Source organism: Pteropus alecto, unplaced genomic scaffold, assembly GCF_000325575.1.
Source record: "Pteropus alecto unplaced genomic scaffold, ASM32557v1 scaffold45, whole genome shotgun sequence".
NCBI lineage: Eukaryota > Metazoa > Chordata > Mammalia > Chiroptera > Pteropodidae > Pteropus > Pteropus alecto.
In genome coordinates this window covers 20,852,532-20,869,016 of record NW_006442491.1, presented here as the reverse complement: position 1 = coordinate 20,869,016, position 16,485 = coordinate 20,852,532, and the positions used below count along the sequence as shown (strand labels likewise).

The following is a 16,485-nucleotide window of genomic DNA, read 5'->3' as shown; positions in this document are numbered from 1 at the left end:
GGTGAAGCAAAACATTTAGGCTATTTCTTAGAATTTCTATTACTGTTAAGAAACATTACAGATATCGTGACACATAAAAAGGGTATTTACCCTAAAATTAAAAGGAATCATAAAAACTAGAGTCTAATGCAAGAAAGATGAGATAAAAAATGAAATGGAACACACACAATAAGAACCAAAGGTCACGTATGCCAAAAACTATCCCCAAATTAATTTTAAATACATCTCCAGAGTATATATTGTAAAAATTACAGAACTTTACAAGAATGTTATTTTATAATCATAAATTTAAGAGTAAAATTTCTCTTTAGGAAAACTAATGTCTTTGGCAATAATATATAATAATATCTTGATGGATGCATATTTTGAAGACAGGTATTAAATTAACACTCCACCACCATCTGCCCAAGAACTAAAAAAGAGATAATGGGAAGTTCTTATAGATATGAACAACTGCCCACATTCAATTTGTTGAGTTAATTTATATACGAGAGCTACAACTGTAAGTCTACATAACCAGCAAATTAAATAAAAGCTTTTTCCCAGAGACTTACAAAAGCAGATGTAACTATGTTTTTAACCTTTTTCCTGTTTAGAAAAAAAAAGTGCAGCTTGCTGCCAGCAGTAATTTAACATCATGCGTAGGAATGTGATGTTTTCTAGGATTTGACATTATCAGCAATCAAAAATTACTATATTCTGTAAATGGAAATATCACTACTAAAAACAGAATGCTATAAATAGAATGTCATTTGTTTCCAAAGACTATTGATATACCAGAGTGATGTGAAAATAATAATAAAAGCGAGATATTTGCAAACTTTAGGGGTACAATTAGGACTGTAATCCGCGAGTTATCTCGCGGTAAATGCTGTAGCTGCAAGTACCCCCTGCAAGTATTCTCAGGGCAAATAAAGCAGCGGTCCCCAACCTTTTTGGCCCCAAGGACCAGTGCTCCAATGAGAATCTAATGCCTGATGATCTGAGGTGCAGCTGAGGCACTAGGGAGTGACAAGCAAACTTTAGGGGTACAATTAGGACTGTAATCCGCGAGTTATCTCGCGGTAAATGCTGTAGCTGCAAGTACCCCCTGCAAGTATTCTCAGGGCAAATAAAGCAGCGGTCCCCAACCTTTTTGGCCCCAAGGACCAGTGCTCCAATGAGAATCTAATGCCTGATAATCTGAGGTGCAGCTGAGGCACTAGGGAGTGACAGCAAATACGGATGAAGCTTTGCTCACCCACCCACCGCTCACGTCCTGCTACGTGGCCTGGTTCTAAATAGGCCACTGACCAGTACCGGTCCATGGCTCAGGGGTTGGGGACCCCTGAACTAAAGGAAAATATCTGGTCAATTTATGTAGTTACTTTCTAAACCAGAGAAATAAGAAAGCATCAAAGAAAACGTTACAACTAAGACTCTCAGTTGGATAGTAAACTTGTTCCCTGAGTGAGAGAGGGGTGAGAGCGGTAGGGTGGGATATAAAGCTCTTTAATTTTTAAATAAAGCTTGAAGAAAAGTGGAAAGAACATACAAACATGCTGAGTAAATTTTGTTTCACTGGAAATAGGTTTAGTTACATAACTGCCATTTTTAGAAAATTTATCCACCAAAAAGCGTGAACCAAAATTTATTAAGTACCAATTTTCATAGTATATCTAAATATATAGCAAGCTATATTATTTGGGACTTTCCATATCAAAATTCAGACTTTCTTTTTATTTACATTATTAAAAAATTAATGAAAAATATCCATGTCTACAAGAACAGATTTCTTCTAAGAACCATCCTATATATGCGTTCTTTCATTAAAAATCCAATTTATAGAGAAATGTAACTATTATAGAGGTCCAGTGAATAGTGGTCACTTAAAATGAACATGTCAACTCTGAAGCAGTATGACCATTTCAGAAATTTCTCTCCACCCTCATTAACCCCAAAGATATACCAAGACTATCTTGAAAGTCCTGCTATTAAAAAAGGTCATGAGTTTAAGAGGAACTAGGAAGTCTTCCAAAGTAGAAACAAAATAAATAGCACCTGATAACTGTAAAATGTTACATAATGCAGTTTCTAAGTAAACGAAAAAGATCTTTGTCAGACTAATCAAAGAAACCACTAATCTATTCTTTGTGTTGGAGCCTCTAAAATCTGTTTCAAGTGAAAATTCACTTGTTCCCTGAGTAAGAAAGGGAGTGGGAGAGGGGAGTAGGATCTAGAGAGAATCCACGGAGTAGTTTCATTAAGCATGCTAGCTGTTCAGGCACGGCTTGGGTGCCATCAAACTTCTTTCAATTTACAGTTAATGTTTATTCCCTTTAACAAACACTAGTAAACCATACATTGTAAGATATATCAGATAACACATAATAAATTGGTTCTGTCATTATTATAACGCAAAGACATCTCTGTAAATGTAAACCTACAGAAATGAAAAAGGAATGGCAAATGGATTTCAGCTTGTATTGGCTGTCCAGTACAGTACTAAGAAGGATTTTAAGTCAAATTTAAACTCAACCAGACACGCTAAAGACAATAAACTATGTCTGTCATTGGCACTGGAGGGGGTGTGGCATCATATATGCCACATTAACTGCCACCTACAAAACAAATACTTTACAAATCATCATTTCATCACTCATAGGGCCAACTGTGATTCAACTTTTATTTGGCTAGCCTTTGAACTTATAGAAAAACGTTTTATTCACAGAAACAATACACTAAAAAGAAAATGTTTATAATGATTAATGTCTTTTTAAAGAGGAAATAATTTCTTTAATGTGAAAAAGAATAGCAATAATTACATACATCATACTACAGTGGCTGATGTAAGAAGAATCATTAAAGGTCCTATAACAAAAGTGATTACTTACTTTCTGAACATGTCGTTTCACCGTTGGTAACAACTTCAGTCTCTAACTGTAGCCCATCAAGACAAACTGACAAGTCTCCTATTGTTTCTGTTGGCTCTTTGTCACCTACAAGCTGTAAAGTCACAACTACTTCCTCAACTGAAAAAAAATAAAATTACAGAACACAGAACAAAAGTCATTGTTTTTTCTTTAAGTCATCTTAACTGCTAAAAACCCAATGTTAAAAATGTCAGAAACAAAAAAATTTACATATTGCTCACTATATATGTATTTAAATTATTTTAACATTCTTCAAGCAAGGTTTCAGGCCTCATGACACCAAAACATTTTAAAATGGAACAAAATTTGCTAATGCTTTATAGTCACAATGTAAAATGCTAACAGTTCAATCACCTCATTTATTATATTCATTCTATCTTCACATAAAATGATCCATGACAACCAAGATTTTTCAGCAATATATGCCTAAATTATATTGAGTGAAAATATATCACTTAAAAATGGATTATCTCATAAGCCCTAAATGAGAAATAAAATTCATGGAAGTACGTTTCAGATAGTCAAGAGGCAGAAAATATTTATGTTTTAAAATCATGATATATCAATCAAAACAAGTACATTTCAGGTTTTTATATATCTATATAATATATACTACACATAAAAAAAATACAACCATCTAAAATGAGGAAATTTTAAAAATAAGCATTTGGAAAGGCAATCTGTCAAAACATTAACTGTATTTGTCTCTTTGAAGTAGGATTGTTTTTACTTCATCTCTGCTCCATATTTTTTACTTTTCCATGATTGACTATATAGTATTTTAACAAGTATCTATTTACTGCAGAAATATTTATTTAAAACATCAGATCCAAAATGAATGACAAAACCAAGGCTACTCAGAATGCTTTAAATAGTTTAAGATTCTTCTCCATTAATATTATAGTAATGGAGAATATTTTAAGTAAACTTAAAAACTAATAGTGAACACAGTCATTCTATATGTTTAGCATATGAATTTCCTACAGAAAAACAAACAAATGAGCACAATTTCTACTACTTTTATATACATACGTTTCATATTGTTTGACTTTAATGTTTCATAGATATCTAATGCAGCAGTTCCCAACAAAACATCAGATTTCAGTGTCTGGTGACTCCACACACGAAAATGTAATTTACTTACAGGAGTGACAATACTAAAAGTGAAGAAAGGTGAAAAAAATATTTCATTTAATATCATGATGGGATTCTAAATAAGTTACAATTACATTTTTTTTCTTTTTTCTTTTTTGCCTACAGTACCTGGTAATCCTAGGTGGTCTCCCATCCAAGTACTAACCAGGCCCGACCCTGCTTAGTTTGCGAGATCAGACGGGATCGGGCTTGTTCAGGGCAGCATGGCCATAGACCAGTAAATTCTTAAATTTCACTCATTTGTTCAAATTCATCAAAAAGTACATTAAGATGCCTTAGAACTTCAAAAATCCATTTTAAAGAATAATATAGGCATATCCAATTTGTTTTGTCATTTATTGGGAATAAATACTATCCACATAGTATGTATCATGTGAAGAGAAGAGCTTATAGTTTCAAATGCCTCATCTCACCATTTAGAAACAAAACTTTTTTTTAGTCACTGGTTTCTATCTCTAAGGGAAAAAAAATGCAAGAATTCCAAATGTTAAATAATGAAAGCAATTTGTTTCTATTTGATGTGGTGACAATTAGTTACATTTTGAACTACATTTTAATATACATTTGGTCCCCAAGTCAAATATGCTATATTACTGAATCATGCTTTTTCTTCCATTTTGATTTAAAAAATTAAAATTAACCTATAATTCCCTTGAATGAGTGTTCAATATCAACATTTGGGGCACTGTCAGTAAGTATTGACATTGAGTTATATCCTACTTCTATGAATTCATACTAGAGATAAAAACACCAACATACAGATACATGTACATGGATTTATACTGTAACACTATCTAACAGCACATTAGAAACCAACTGATCAATAAGGAACTAGTAAAATAAGTGATAGTCCATTCATATTAAGAAATATTATGTAGCTATATAAGGGAAATTAGAACTGTATGTACTCAACTAGAAAGATAACCACGTATGTCAGGGATAAAAGCAGAGTTGTAGAATAAAATAAATAGTATAATTTTTTTAAAGAAAAAATCTCTGAGTAGGTTCTATGGGGGGCATAATAATTTTTAAAAATCAACTACTTTAAAAAATTAAATTAAAAAAAACAAAGCAAACTACTCATAGCCCCCTATTTCAACCTTAAGTTAAGGAAAGAGCTGCTAAAAATCTTTTTAGGCCAATGACCTAAAAACGGAAGTTATTTAAAGAGAAACAAAAAGGGAACTAGAGAAAAGAATCCTAGGAACATGGGGGGGAAAGATGAGAAGAAACAAAGCAAACAAGTAAGAAACTTTTTTAAAGCTGTTTTTCTGCTCATCTACTAAACAAAATGTAATGTAGAAAATACTTTCAAACCTACACTGTAAGGGGTTGCTTCCATTTGGGACTGTTCGTATTGTTGCATTTTTCTGTCTTCTTTGACTGTCCATCTACTGCAACTTCCACATAAGGACTTGGTCCAAACCAATTCTTTTTATTTTCTTTAAGTTTTGCTGAAATGACTAAGTAAAAGAAAAGAGAAAACATTTCAATAATTTGAGATGTCAGTCCATCCTTCAAATCACTTTAATTTCATAAAGGTTAAATAAAACATTACTTTTAATCAAAGAAGCAGGTTTACTCTAAAATATTTACTAATTTTATTCACTAATGACCTTTGCATTTCCTTCTACCCTAGTAAATCAATATAGGACGTCCCCACACCAACCATCCAAATTCCCATCAGTATCATCAATTCCCACTGTCAGTATCAATAGTCCAAGAACTCTGAGGTCAATGCAAAAGTACACTGACAAACCTGGTCAACAAATATTTGAATGCCTACCATGTATCAGATATTGCTCTAATATCTAATATGGATAGAGGAGTGTATGGTGTAGAAAAGGCCCTGGCCCTTAAGGAGATAACATCCTAGTTAGAGAAAAGTCCTTCTGATGAAAAAACAGACTAACGTGGCAGAATGTGACTTGGTAGTAAGGAAGGCCTCTGAGGAAATACTTTTAAGCAATCACTGAAATGACAAGGAGCTAATCATGTGAAGAATGGAGGTGGGAAAAAGGAAGCATTCCAAACAAAGCTTGGCATATCTGAGGAAAAGTATAGCAATCAGAAAAGAATAAGAATGGTAAATGAGATAAGAACACTTTTAGCTAAGCCAAGATAAGGAATTTGTGTTTTATTCTAAGCACTCTGGAAAGCCACTGGAAGTAGAGAATTACAAACTAAGATTACTTGTAGTATCTCATATGTCTCATACTAACTTAACAAGAGCTTCCAACGCGTGCATCTTGAGATACTGACTCCTTACCCTTCACCTCTGAGTTAGACACCTTTGCCATAAAATAGCCCTTTGTAAGCCCCTTGGAAGATACAAGAAGAAGATTCAAATCTAGGAGAGCAACCCATGGTTCCCATACGTGACAACTCATTGATTGCTTCCTTATTAATGTGGTGATCACAGCCAATACTCTGTCACCTGGATATCTACTCTGACAGAAAAGTTCAGAGAATGTCAGAGCCCACCAAGGTTAAGGGGCCCTTGGAGTTGCTAGTGAGTTTGTATAGCAGCTATCCAGGAAATTCAACATTCATTCCAAAGCTCAGACTGTCTGGGCATCCTAGCAGACACAATTCGGGGTGGCAGCACTGAATCTCTTGACTTCTCACAGATCAAATACTGTCCTTTTGTGCTTCTGTGCCTTTTTGGTAGCACCCAAGCCAGCTAGAGATTTACTATTCTAACAATGTATGCATATTCTATAAATTAGGGCTTCGTCATTATTTTGAAATATGTGGTATAATAAAGTTCAGTCTGATCTGAAATCAATATGCATTACCCCCCACCCAAAATAAAAAATTCTGTCAAAGATAAGAAGAGCTGCAAGAGATATTGTTGGGAAAGCAGGCAATAAGGAGCCACTGAGAATTTTAAGAGTGCTATTCAACAAATTTACTGGGTGCCTACAACACATATTAGGTGTTGTTATTAGCACCAAGGATACAGATGATTGGATTAACAAAGATTACTCTATTGTAGGAAAAGTAAGTTGAAAGACAAAAGTAGGAGTTAAAAGATACTATAGTAATGTATATTGACAATGGTTTGGACTAGGGTGGTGAACATGGAAATAAGGGAAGGATAAGTATTTTCTAAGGAGAACCAACAGGATTAGATTCTATGAGGAAGTTGAGGAAAAGCAGCAGGAAGGATAACTCCCAGGTTTCTGGCATGTATAAGTGGATAGAAGATGATGTCACTTAATAAGATGGAAAAGATCTAGAAAAGAACTAGTGTGAGGAGGGTGGCACGGGAAGGAAATCAAGAGTTTTATAATGAATATATAAAATTTGAGATGCTTGTGAGGCATTTAAGTGGAAACATTAAGTAAAAAATCTTATCCAGAACAGGAAATATTCAAGTACTTGTGGACAAGACCTCTCTGATTAATATGTACTATAAAGCTCTAATACTTAATACAAAACCAAATGTAATCACAGAATTGCCAAAGAAAAATATTTTTTAATACATTTAATACTATTTTTAATACATTTCTGGTTTGAGAAAAGGGGAAATAGTGCAAACAACTATGCATAAACCCACTGTATTTCAGGAGCTCTCGTGGTCCTGAAAAACTGATTAAACCTAAAACACAGGGGGAGTTGTAGGCTTGACAGGTAAGAAATGATTTGCCCTCAGTGGCTTTTTAGGGTTTAAACTTTGGAAAGCTATTTTGACACATAATCCCACCCAACTCCACAAAGCCACTTTAGGAAACTTTTAATGGGAAAATAAAAAAGGTAAGGGAAACTAACACCAACTGTTAGTGTTTACCATGCGTCTGGCATTTAAGTATTGTCATTTCAATACTCATGACTATGCTGTGAGATAGGTATTATCATCCTAATTTTACACATAAAAAGACAAGCTGAACAAAATTTGTAAGTTTGACCAAGGATCACTGCAAAGTCTGGATAGAAGAAATTATTTAAGTATTCAAATCTCAGTTTAGATTGCGTAAAACTTTTGTTATAGTCCTCTTATGAAATATATCAATGTACTACCTTCCTGAAATTTAAATTCCTGTAGTTAATCAAAAGAATAAAAGATCTGTAAATTATAAACTGGAAAAATAAAAGGAACCAGAAAAATGTCAGTATCATGTCATCTGCTGCAAGAGGCCCCTAACAATTGTCTGTTTTTATTCTCACTTCTCCAATCCAATCTTTTACAGCTACTAGAATTATCTTCCTAAAACAGACATGACTATGTCAATGCTTTTTGATGATTCTCTAATGCCTGCAAAATGAAATTTAAACTCTTCTGGGGCATTTTGCATTGTTTACTATATACCATTCCAGTCTCCTCCTATACCAAATCTCGCTGAGCTCCCTGGTATGCTAACCACCCCTAAGCTGTTTGCTGTCCCTCCCAAGGGCCATGCACTTTCATGCCTCTGTATGTGCTACATCCTGCTCCCCTTTTCTATTCAATAAAATCTTATTACTTGAGAGACAGATGCTTCCTTCTCTTTGATTGAATGCTTTTTTAAACCTAAGAAGTTAAACTGTTCCTGCTGCCATGCTTCCACAGCATTTGAATATTTATGTATGGCTCCTACAGTTTTTCATTCTGTCTTTGTTTTTACTAAGTTTATTAGTTTTTACTTGTTTAATTCACTCTGTAATACTGTTCAAGGCAAGGATGTAGCCAGTCTTTGTAACTTCTATAGCACTTAGTGATTTAAACCTGAGAGACATTTAATACATTTGTTGAACCAAAGGATTAGTCAAGGTAGAAAACAAAGTTCCCTGCTTTATAGTCATGCTTTATAGTCACACACACAATCTACTGCATATACATATATATATAGTTTTGTGATTTATATTAGTGTTCTTCTGATCCTTCTGTTAAGGTCAATGTTTTATGACCTGATTTCAGTTCTACATCTCTGTACAAAATAAAACTTTGACAATTTAAAGAAAACAGAAGTGACTCCTTAGCTTACCCAACCCATCTCAGGAACCAGGAGGCTATAGTGAACAAGGTAAAACAAGTAAGGGTGTTGAGACCAGGTAAAGTAGCAGTATGATAAGCTGGTATGCAATAAAACCAGTTAGGCAAGTGCTACCCTCTGTGGTCAGAAGTCATGACAGGCCTCTGTGGCAGAACTATGTCCTGGCCAGGCAGAACTGAATATAAACTCTTGACTCTAAAATTTAAATACGAAGGACCTTCCTGGTCCCCAAGCAATCAAAGCTAAATATATAGTATTCTAGTAAATTTGGGAAAATACAGTAAGATTTATTTCCAATTAGTAATAACTAGAATCAAGATGATTTTTCTTCAAATGATGCATTTTAAGGAAAGACAGACTAAGAAATTTCTAGGAAATACCAAAGTACTTACTTTGCCAACACAGTATAATGTTAGCATACAGCCAGCACCAAATAAAAAAGCACAGATAAATTCGGTATAATAGATGAGGTTATGTATAGAACATAATTAAATAGGAAATGGCCAAAGACAGAAGAGGATGTAAGAAAACAGACTTACACCCAAGATAAGGGACCCAAACCATAGGATTAGAGAAAAAGAGTAGATGATCCAGGAAATGCAAAAGTAAAAATCGGCAGAATCTAATAATGGACAAGATACAAAAGGTAAAGGACAAAGAAGTAAAGAAAAATCTAAACATGAGATCTACCAGTTAGTCTCTTGATAACAATGTTAAAACTTCCATTCTGGCCATAAATTAAACTTTTACAATAAACATCAATGATCTTTCACAAACAGTACCATTCTTGCCATTCTGGCCTCTTTTAAATAAAAATAAATAAATAAATAAATTCAAATGTTAAGAAGACCATGTAAAATAAGCAACAAACCTTATAAAAGATTTAAGCTTAGACTGCTGTTAAAATATTAGATATGAGCAATCTTAGAGGAAGAAAGAAATAAGGAATTAGGGGAAATATACTACACTGTACTCATACAGTGTTTTGGAGTCTTCCAACTTACATACATTATCTTCCAACAACCATGTGACAAAGACACTAATATCCACAGTTCAAAGGCGAGGAAACAAAGGTTCAAAAGTATTAATGACATGCACAAGGTTACACAACTATTAAGTATCAGAACAAGGACTAAAATCCAGGGATATTAATTCCCCTGAAAACAGGAATTGTTAATCTATATAGTTTTTTTATTAAAACTGGGAGTGGGTGGCTAGAGGACATCACTAAGAGTTTAACTGTAGAAGTTTTAATGGCATGTGAATCAAAACATTGAAAGCATTTACTATTTTGTTAAAATTTTTCTATATCTGATAAATCATACAGGAAAGCTATTGCCCAACATGAGAATCAATACAGGTGTACTGAATACCAAACAAAATGTTAAAAGGTCATTTAAATGTCAATGGAAGTTCTTAAAGGGAGTACAACAAATTACCTTAACCTGTGCACGAAAGAGTAGCACAAAAGACAATCTTTCCCATTCAACTCAAACTTGAATAGCTAAATGGCTATTTGGGTTATATCCATAAATTAGTCACATTAAAGTTATAGAAAGTGTTATTAATGCACTGGAACCACATTTTTTTATTTTATTTTATATAAATGCTTAAAAGGTGAGGCTGCCTTTCCTTTGATACTCTTATAAAAAATTTAGTGAAATTAAAACTCATCCAAGTTCTCTAAATCCATTTATCGACAGCACTATGAATTATTTTTTTAAACCTCTATTTTGCTACAATTTATAATAGGTGCTATTTTTCTGAAATAAATTTTTCATTTGCCCTCAATCTGGTAAGGGAGCTCAATAAGCAAATATATATTATAAACAAATAATAGGAATATTATGTATTTATATATGATAGAGTTAAGAAAATAAATTTGAGCAGAACCACAAAGTAGAATTTTAACTTTTGACCTTAAATTCACTTATCAATCTTTCACATCAACTTTGTAAAAACATAAATCTGATTGCTCTTTGTTAAAAACTTCCCATCTCCCTTAGCACTGATCTTTTTGCAGCCCTGACACACCTGAAGAAGATGACCCACTTCCATTAATTCTCATGACTCCTCCCTTCGCAGTAGTGGCTTTGGGGATATAAAGGGAAGTCTTGTGCATTTTCTTTCTTTATGCTTCTTGTTCATGTTTTCTCCTGAAAGGGCCCTTTTCTACCTCTCTACATTTAAATAATAGCAATGCTTTAAGCACCACCTAAGCAACTCTAGCCAAATACTGATCTCTTTTTCCTAACCAAAGTTATCTCCTCTTGCCATTACCATATACCATGGCATTCATTTTTTACACTTGTCTATGCCTTCCTCGATTCTAGAAAGATGTTGAAGCAGCTGACAATAAAAAACAAATACTATAACTGATCTATTAACAGAATAAAAAATACAATGTCATTAAAGGGATTTGTGCAAAAAACTTAGTTATCCAGTTTCTAGCATCAAAAGAAAACAATGAATTATGAAGGACACTTGATTCTATTCAACTTGGCACTTTATTATTATCTTATGCTCTCCACTTGTCTCATAGTTAATGATATATCTGCTAAATATGACTTTTATTCATTATTCATCGTGTTTGTTTTTATTAAGCTAATTTTGCCCTGAAATTGTGCATTCTCAAAATTTTTAAATCCAAGATTTAAAACTTTAAAATGGCTGAGGATCATGTCTTCTTGAGGTGTATTCTGGCATTTATTAAACATTTTTCTTACTGTAATAATTATGATAGCAAGTAAGATAGGTAACTTATGCAAAAAAAAAAAAAATCTAAAAGAATATAAACCTAAATCTAAAAGAATAATATTTATCTCTCAAGGACTGAGATAAGAACCCCTCACTTTATTATTTTACTGTTTTTAAAAATAAACAGCATATATATAGTATTTACCTAATCCGAAAATTATTTTGTAAAAGATTGTTCCAATTAAATGTTTCAACATTAAGCTGCTCCCCAAAAAGAAAAGCCCTAAGAAGCCTGACCCAATTAAGTCAGTTAATCGGGCTAGTTTGAGGATGGGGAAAGGGGAAACAATTACAATCTGGCTTTAGCAAAAAAATATTACTATCTTTCATTGGGAATCAGACATTACTAAGGAAAGAGACTGTAGTTAGTAAAGAAATTCCCCAAAATAAATTTTAAGATCCTGTCACCTTAAGAAAGTGTTACTTTTATATAATTCAATCACTTTTAGGTTTTGAGGATAATAATAATATGGTTTTTGGCCTAATATTCATAATCCGGAGGTATTATAGAACTTAAAATAATAGAGGATAATTGCTCTATAATCAATAAATACCATTAAATTTAAGGGAGAGAGACTGGGGTTTCTCTGTGATAAGACACACATATATCCGAAGAAAATCCAGGGATTCACCCTAAGTAGTGCAAATAGTTCATATATGAAGACCTACAAAGAGACTATATGGTGCCAAACTGTAAGGTCTTAGCCCAAGCTAAAGAAATTCTATACCACAGTCAAAGAAATGCAATATCAGGTAGCATGTTAAGAATATTAATCTGAAAGTAATATATTTTGTTTTATGGTTAGAGAAAGAAACAAAGACAGAGATATTAGTTAACTAACAACAGCAACCAAAAAATTTAAAGACATTGCTCCGAAAAAGATATACGAATGGCAATAAGCACATGAAAAGATGCTCAACATCATTAATCATCTGAGAAATGCAAATCAAACCCACAAGGAGATACCACTTCAAACCCACTAGGATGTCTGTAATCAAAAAGCAAATAACAAGCATTAACAAGGATGTGGAGAAACTGAAACATTCAAACATGGCAGGTAAGAAAGTAAAATGATACAGGATGCTTTGAAAAATAATTTGGAATTCCTCACAATGCTAAACATGGATACTATATGACCCAGCTATTCCACTCCTAGGATATACTCAAAAGAACTGAAAACACGGCTTCGGAAAAAATTGTACATAAATGTTTCATAGTATTATTCATAATAGTTGAAAAGTGTAAATAACCCAAATACCCATCAGCTGATAAATGGATAAATAAAATGTGGTATGTGTTTACATGAAATATTATTTGGCGATAAAAAGAAATGAAATGCTAACACATGCTACACAAAAAAAACTGAAATAAAAATGTACATTTTACATATCTACATTCTATTTGTTCATTCAAGCAAATGTTAATTCGCATCTGATAAGTAACAGACACTAAATTTTTCTTAAGATTATTTTTTATGTTAGGGGGAAAAAGTAAAGTAGTAGATCTTTTTTTAAGACTTACCAGTGATCTGAAGTTGTGATTTCATGGTCAGGCTACCCATTGAATCAAGCTCTAATCCACTGTCAGACATATCATCAACAGGATAGCAAACCTGAACATGGCAAAGGAGACACATAAACATCAAAAATTCCCATTAAAAAAAAGTAAATACTGCTAACCAGACCATTTCCACATCCCACTGAAGGCCACATAATAACCAGTGGCCTTCACATTGCTAAATATAACTTTCAATTCTAGTATTCATCTTGCCTAACCTATCAGCAAAATCTGACATGGTCGATCAAACCTTCTTCTGAGGTTTACTTTCTACCCTTGAATTCTCAAGACACATTCTCTAGGTTTGCGTCCTGTCTTACTGATTATTCCTTCTTAGACTCCTCTGACAATTCCTTTTCTTCTTTGCACTCTTTTAATGTTGGAGTATCCTAGGTTCTCTCTTATCTCTCTGTATGCATTCCCTCAGAAATATCATCTAGTGGTAAATATTATCTGTATATCCAAAGTCCCAACTTTATATTTCTATCCCAGACTTCACTCTTCACTTGGGTATCTAAAAGACATCGCAAAGTTAACATATCCAAAAATGAACTCCTTATCTTCCCTGTAAATTATCTCAGTTGATGACAATTCCATCCTTTCAGATGTTCAGGCCAAAGATCTTGGAGTCATCCTTGACTCCCTTCTTTTGTATTTCCCTTCCAGTCTCTGGCAAATTCTGTTGTCTCTATTTACAAAACATATCCAGAATCCAACCATTTCTCACTACCTCCACCACCAATTTGTTCAGGCAAAATCTAGGCAGCCATATTTTTCCTAGATTTTGCCTCTCTCCTTGATTACTGCAAAAATCTAGCAGAGATCTCTGTTTCTACCCTCATCTAACCTCAGTGCCAATTCTCAACACAACCAGGATGATGACTCATTTAAAATATTCAAAACCCAAAAAGGATTCCCATTTTACACAGAGTAAAAGCCTAATTCCATACAATGACCTAAAAGACCTGATATGATGCATGCTTCCCCTAATCTCAACTACCTGGTCTTACTGTCTTCTGTTTTTCTCTACTCAAACATCTACTTCCTTATAATTCTAGCATGTTCTAGCCTTAGGGACCTTCATTCTATTTGTTCTCTTGACAATTTTACAGTCTGTTCCACCTATCCTGGTCATTTTTTTCTTCTATAAAATATAATCACCTTCTGACAAAGTATAAAATTCATTGCTTTTGACTCTCTTGGCTAGAACATAAACTCCACATGAGCAGGGATTTTGTTTTGTTCACTGATGAAATTCTGATGCCCAAAACAGTGTCTGACACATAGCAAACAAATATCTGTTCAAGGAAATGAACGAAAAAATGGCTAATTATACTAACTGAAAAACTGTAGGTAACATTATCTTGTTCCATCCCTAATCATAGAAGAGTTAATCACCATATGAAAACAGCATGATTCATTAACAAAGATTTTATAACAAAGCAGGTATACTTGGGCTTGATTCCTGGCTCAACACTTACTTATTATATGATACTGAGTTATATAGCCTCCTTGGGTCCCGGTATCCTGTCAGAAAAATAGGGATAACACTACCTCTACCTCACAATTGTTATAAAGACTGAATGACTGTATGTGTGTGTGTGGGGGCGGGGAGGGAGCTCTGTAAATGTTGTTATTTATCATTAATAGTATATGAATTAAACTAAATATGTTTTTAAAATAATCTATTCTTAGGCTTTTGGAGACTAGATAAAAATATTAACAACATTTTGAGTAGATCAAGGTAAAGATTAAAGTCAAACAAAATACAAAAATAAAAAGGCAAACAAAATATCTTTAAACTGTAAATATTGCCTTGAGTTTTTATACAAAATTAGGCTTCCGTTAAAATTTTTAAATATAAAACAATTCTGATCTTCTCAAATCTGCCAAAATGAAATGAAACAATAATTCTTACTGAGATGAACTCTATAAAATTCAATGTTTTATTCCTTGACTTATACATGAAAATGCACAAAGCTAAATTTTTGGCCTTAATATGCTGATAATTTTTAACTACTTATACATATTTGTTTTAATCAAAATTATTTTAAATTCTTTAAAGAAATAAAAATTACTATTTGTATAATAGTAAAAAAGAAAAACTACAGATATAACCTAAATATCAACTGGCAACCAGTTATATAAATCACATATTCATATTACAGAAGAGAATACTATGGAGCCATTAAAACAAACTTATTGACTGAAATCGAATGATCCCATGAACTTTTTTTAAAGTTACAAAATACATACAATATGATGTATATATATACAAACAACAACAAACTATATAGTTCTATAGGTACACAGACTTACAAATAAATGTAGAAAAAGTATATATCCCATACTCGTTAACAGTGGTTTCCTTCAGGGAGGAGGGAGGTCTATGTACTAAAGAATGTGATTATGGGGAACTTTGGTTTTATATGTATTGTTAGAGGTTTTTAAAAGAAAATGTGTATCAATGACGACTTGTACAATTTAAAAACCAGGCAAGACAATGTATGGTGTCAGGGGGTACCAGACTTTATCGGGGGAATCACTTCATACATTATATAAATGTTTAAATACTATGCTGTACATCTGAAATTAATATACTATTGAATGTCAACAGTGATTAATTTTTTTTAATTTAAAAAAACAAAATAAATGAAGAATTTAAAAATATCAGAATGAAAAAAGAAAAAACAGGCAAGACAAAGTAGATAGAATAGAAACTAAATACTTCAAGTCCCATATTCTCCCCTGAGCTCCAGACTCTTAGGTCTGACTATTATTTACAACTGCCTACATAGTAAAAATGACTAAATCAAAACTCTCTATACCTGGGCATACTCACCTTAGCCTCAACAGCACCATAATTCATTCAGTTGCTCAAGCCAAAGATACATTCATTATCTTTCCCTCACTAACATGTTCTTAAGATTCTACTTATAAAATATACCCCTACTATAAACCTTAAAATATATACCTACTTTTTTCTTCTCTTCTTAACCATCTTATTCCAAGCCACAAACATCTAACCTTTCCCAAACAAATTTCTACAAGTCATTCATTAGACTGGTCTCCCTGCCTTTCCACTTGCTCCCAGCTCTGGCTCCCACCATCCAGTCTCCATATGGAA

At 33.2% G+C, this 16,485-nt stretch overlaps 1 protein-coding gene and 1 pseudogene across 2 annotated transcripts in view; both read right to left on the bottom strand.

Moving 5' to 3' along the window:
• ITCH (itchy E3 ubiquitin protein ligase) overlaps positions 1-16,485 on the bottom strand; it is a 145,052-nt gene that overhangs the window by 57,886 nt on the left and 70,681 nt on the right. For both annotated transcript variants that reach the window (XM_025039970.1, XM_006921736.3), the window contains exons 3-6: positions 13,323-13,413; positions 5,389-5,530; positions 3,945-4,069; positions 2,874-3,011 (exon numbers count right to left, since the gene is read on the bottom strand). In XM_025039970.1, coding sequence (XP_024895738.1) covers positions 2,874-3,011; positions 3,945-4,069; positions 5,389-5,530; positions 13,323-13,392 — 475 coding nt within the window. In that variant the 5' untranslated portion in view covers positions 13,393-13,413. The remainder of the gene's footprint in view (positions 1-2,873; positions 3,012-3,944; positions 4,070-5,388; positions 5,531-13,322; positions 13,414-16,485) is intronic.
• Positions 4,164-4,282, bottom strand: LOC112471133 (annotated as a pseudogene).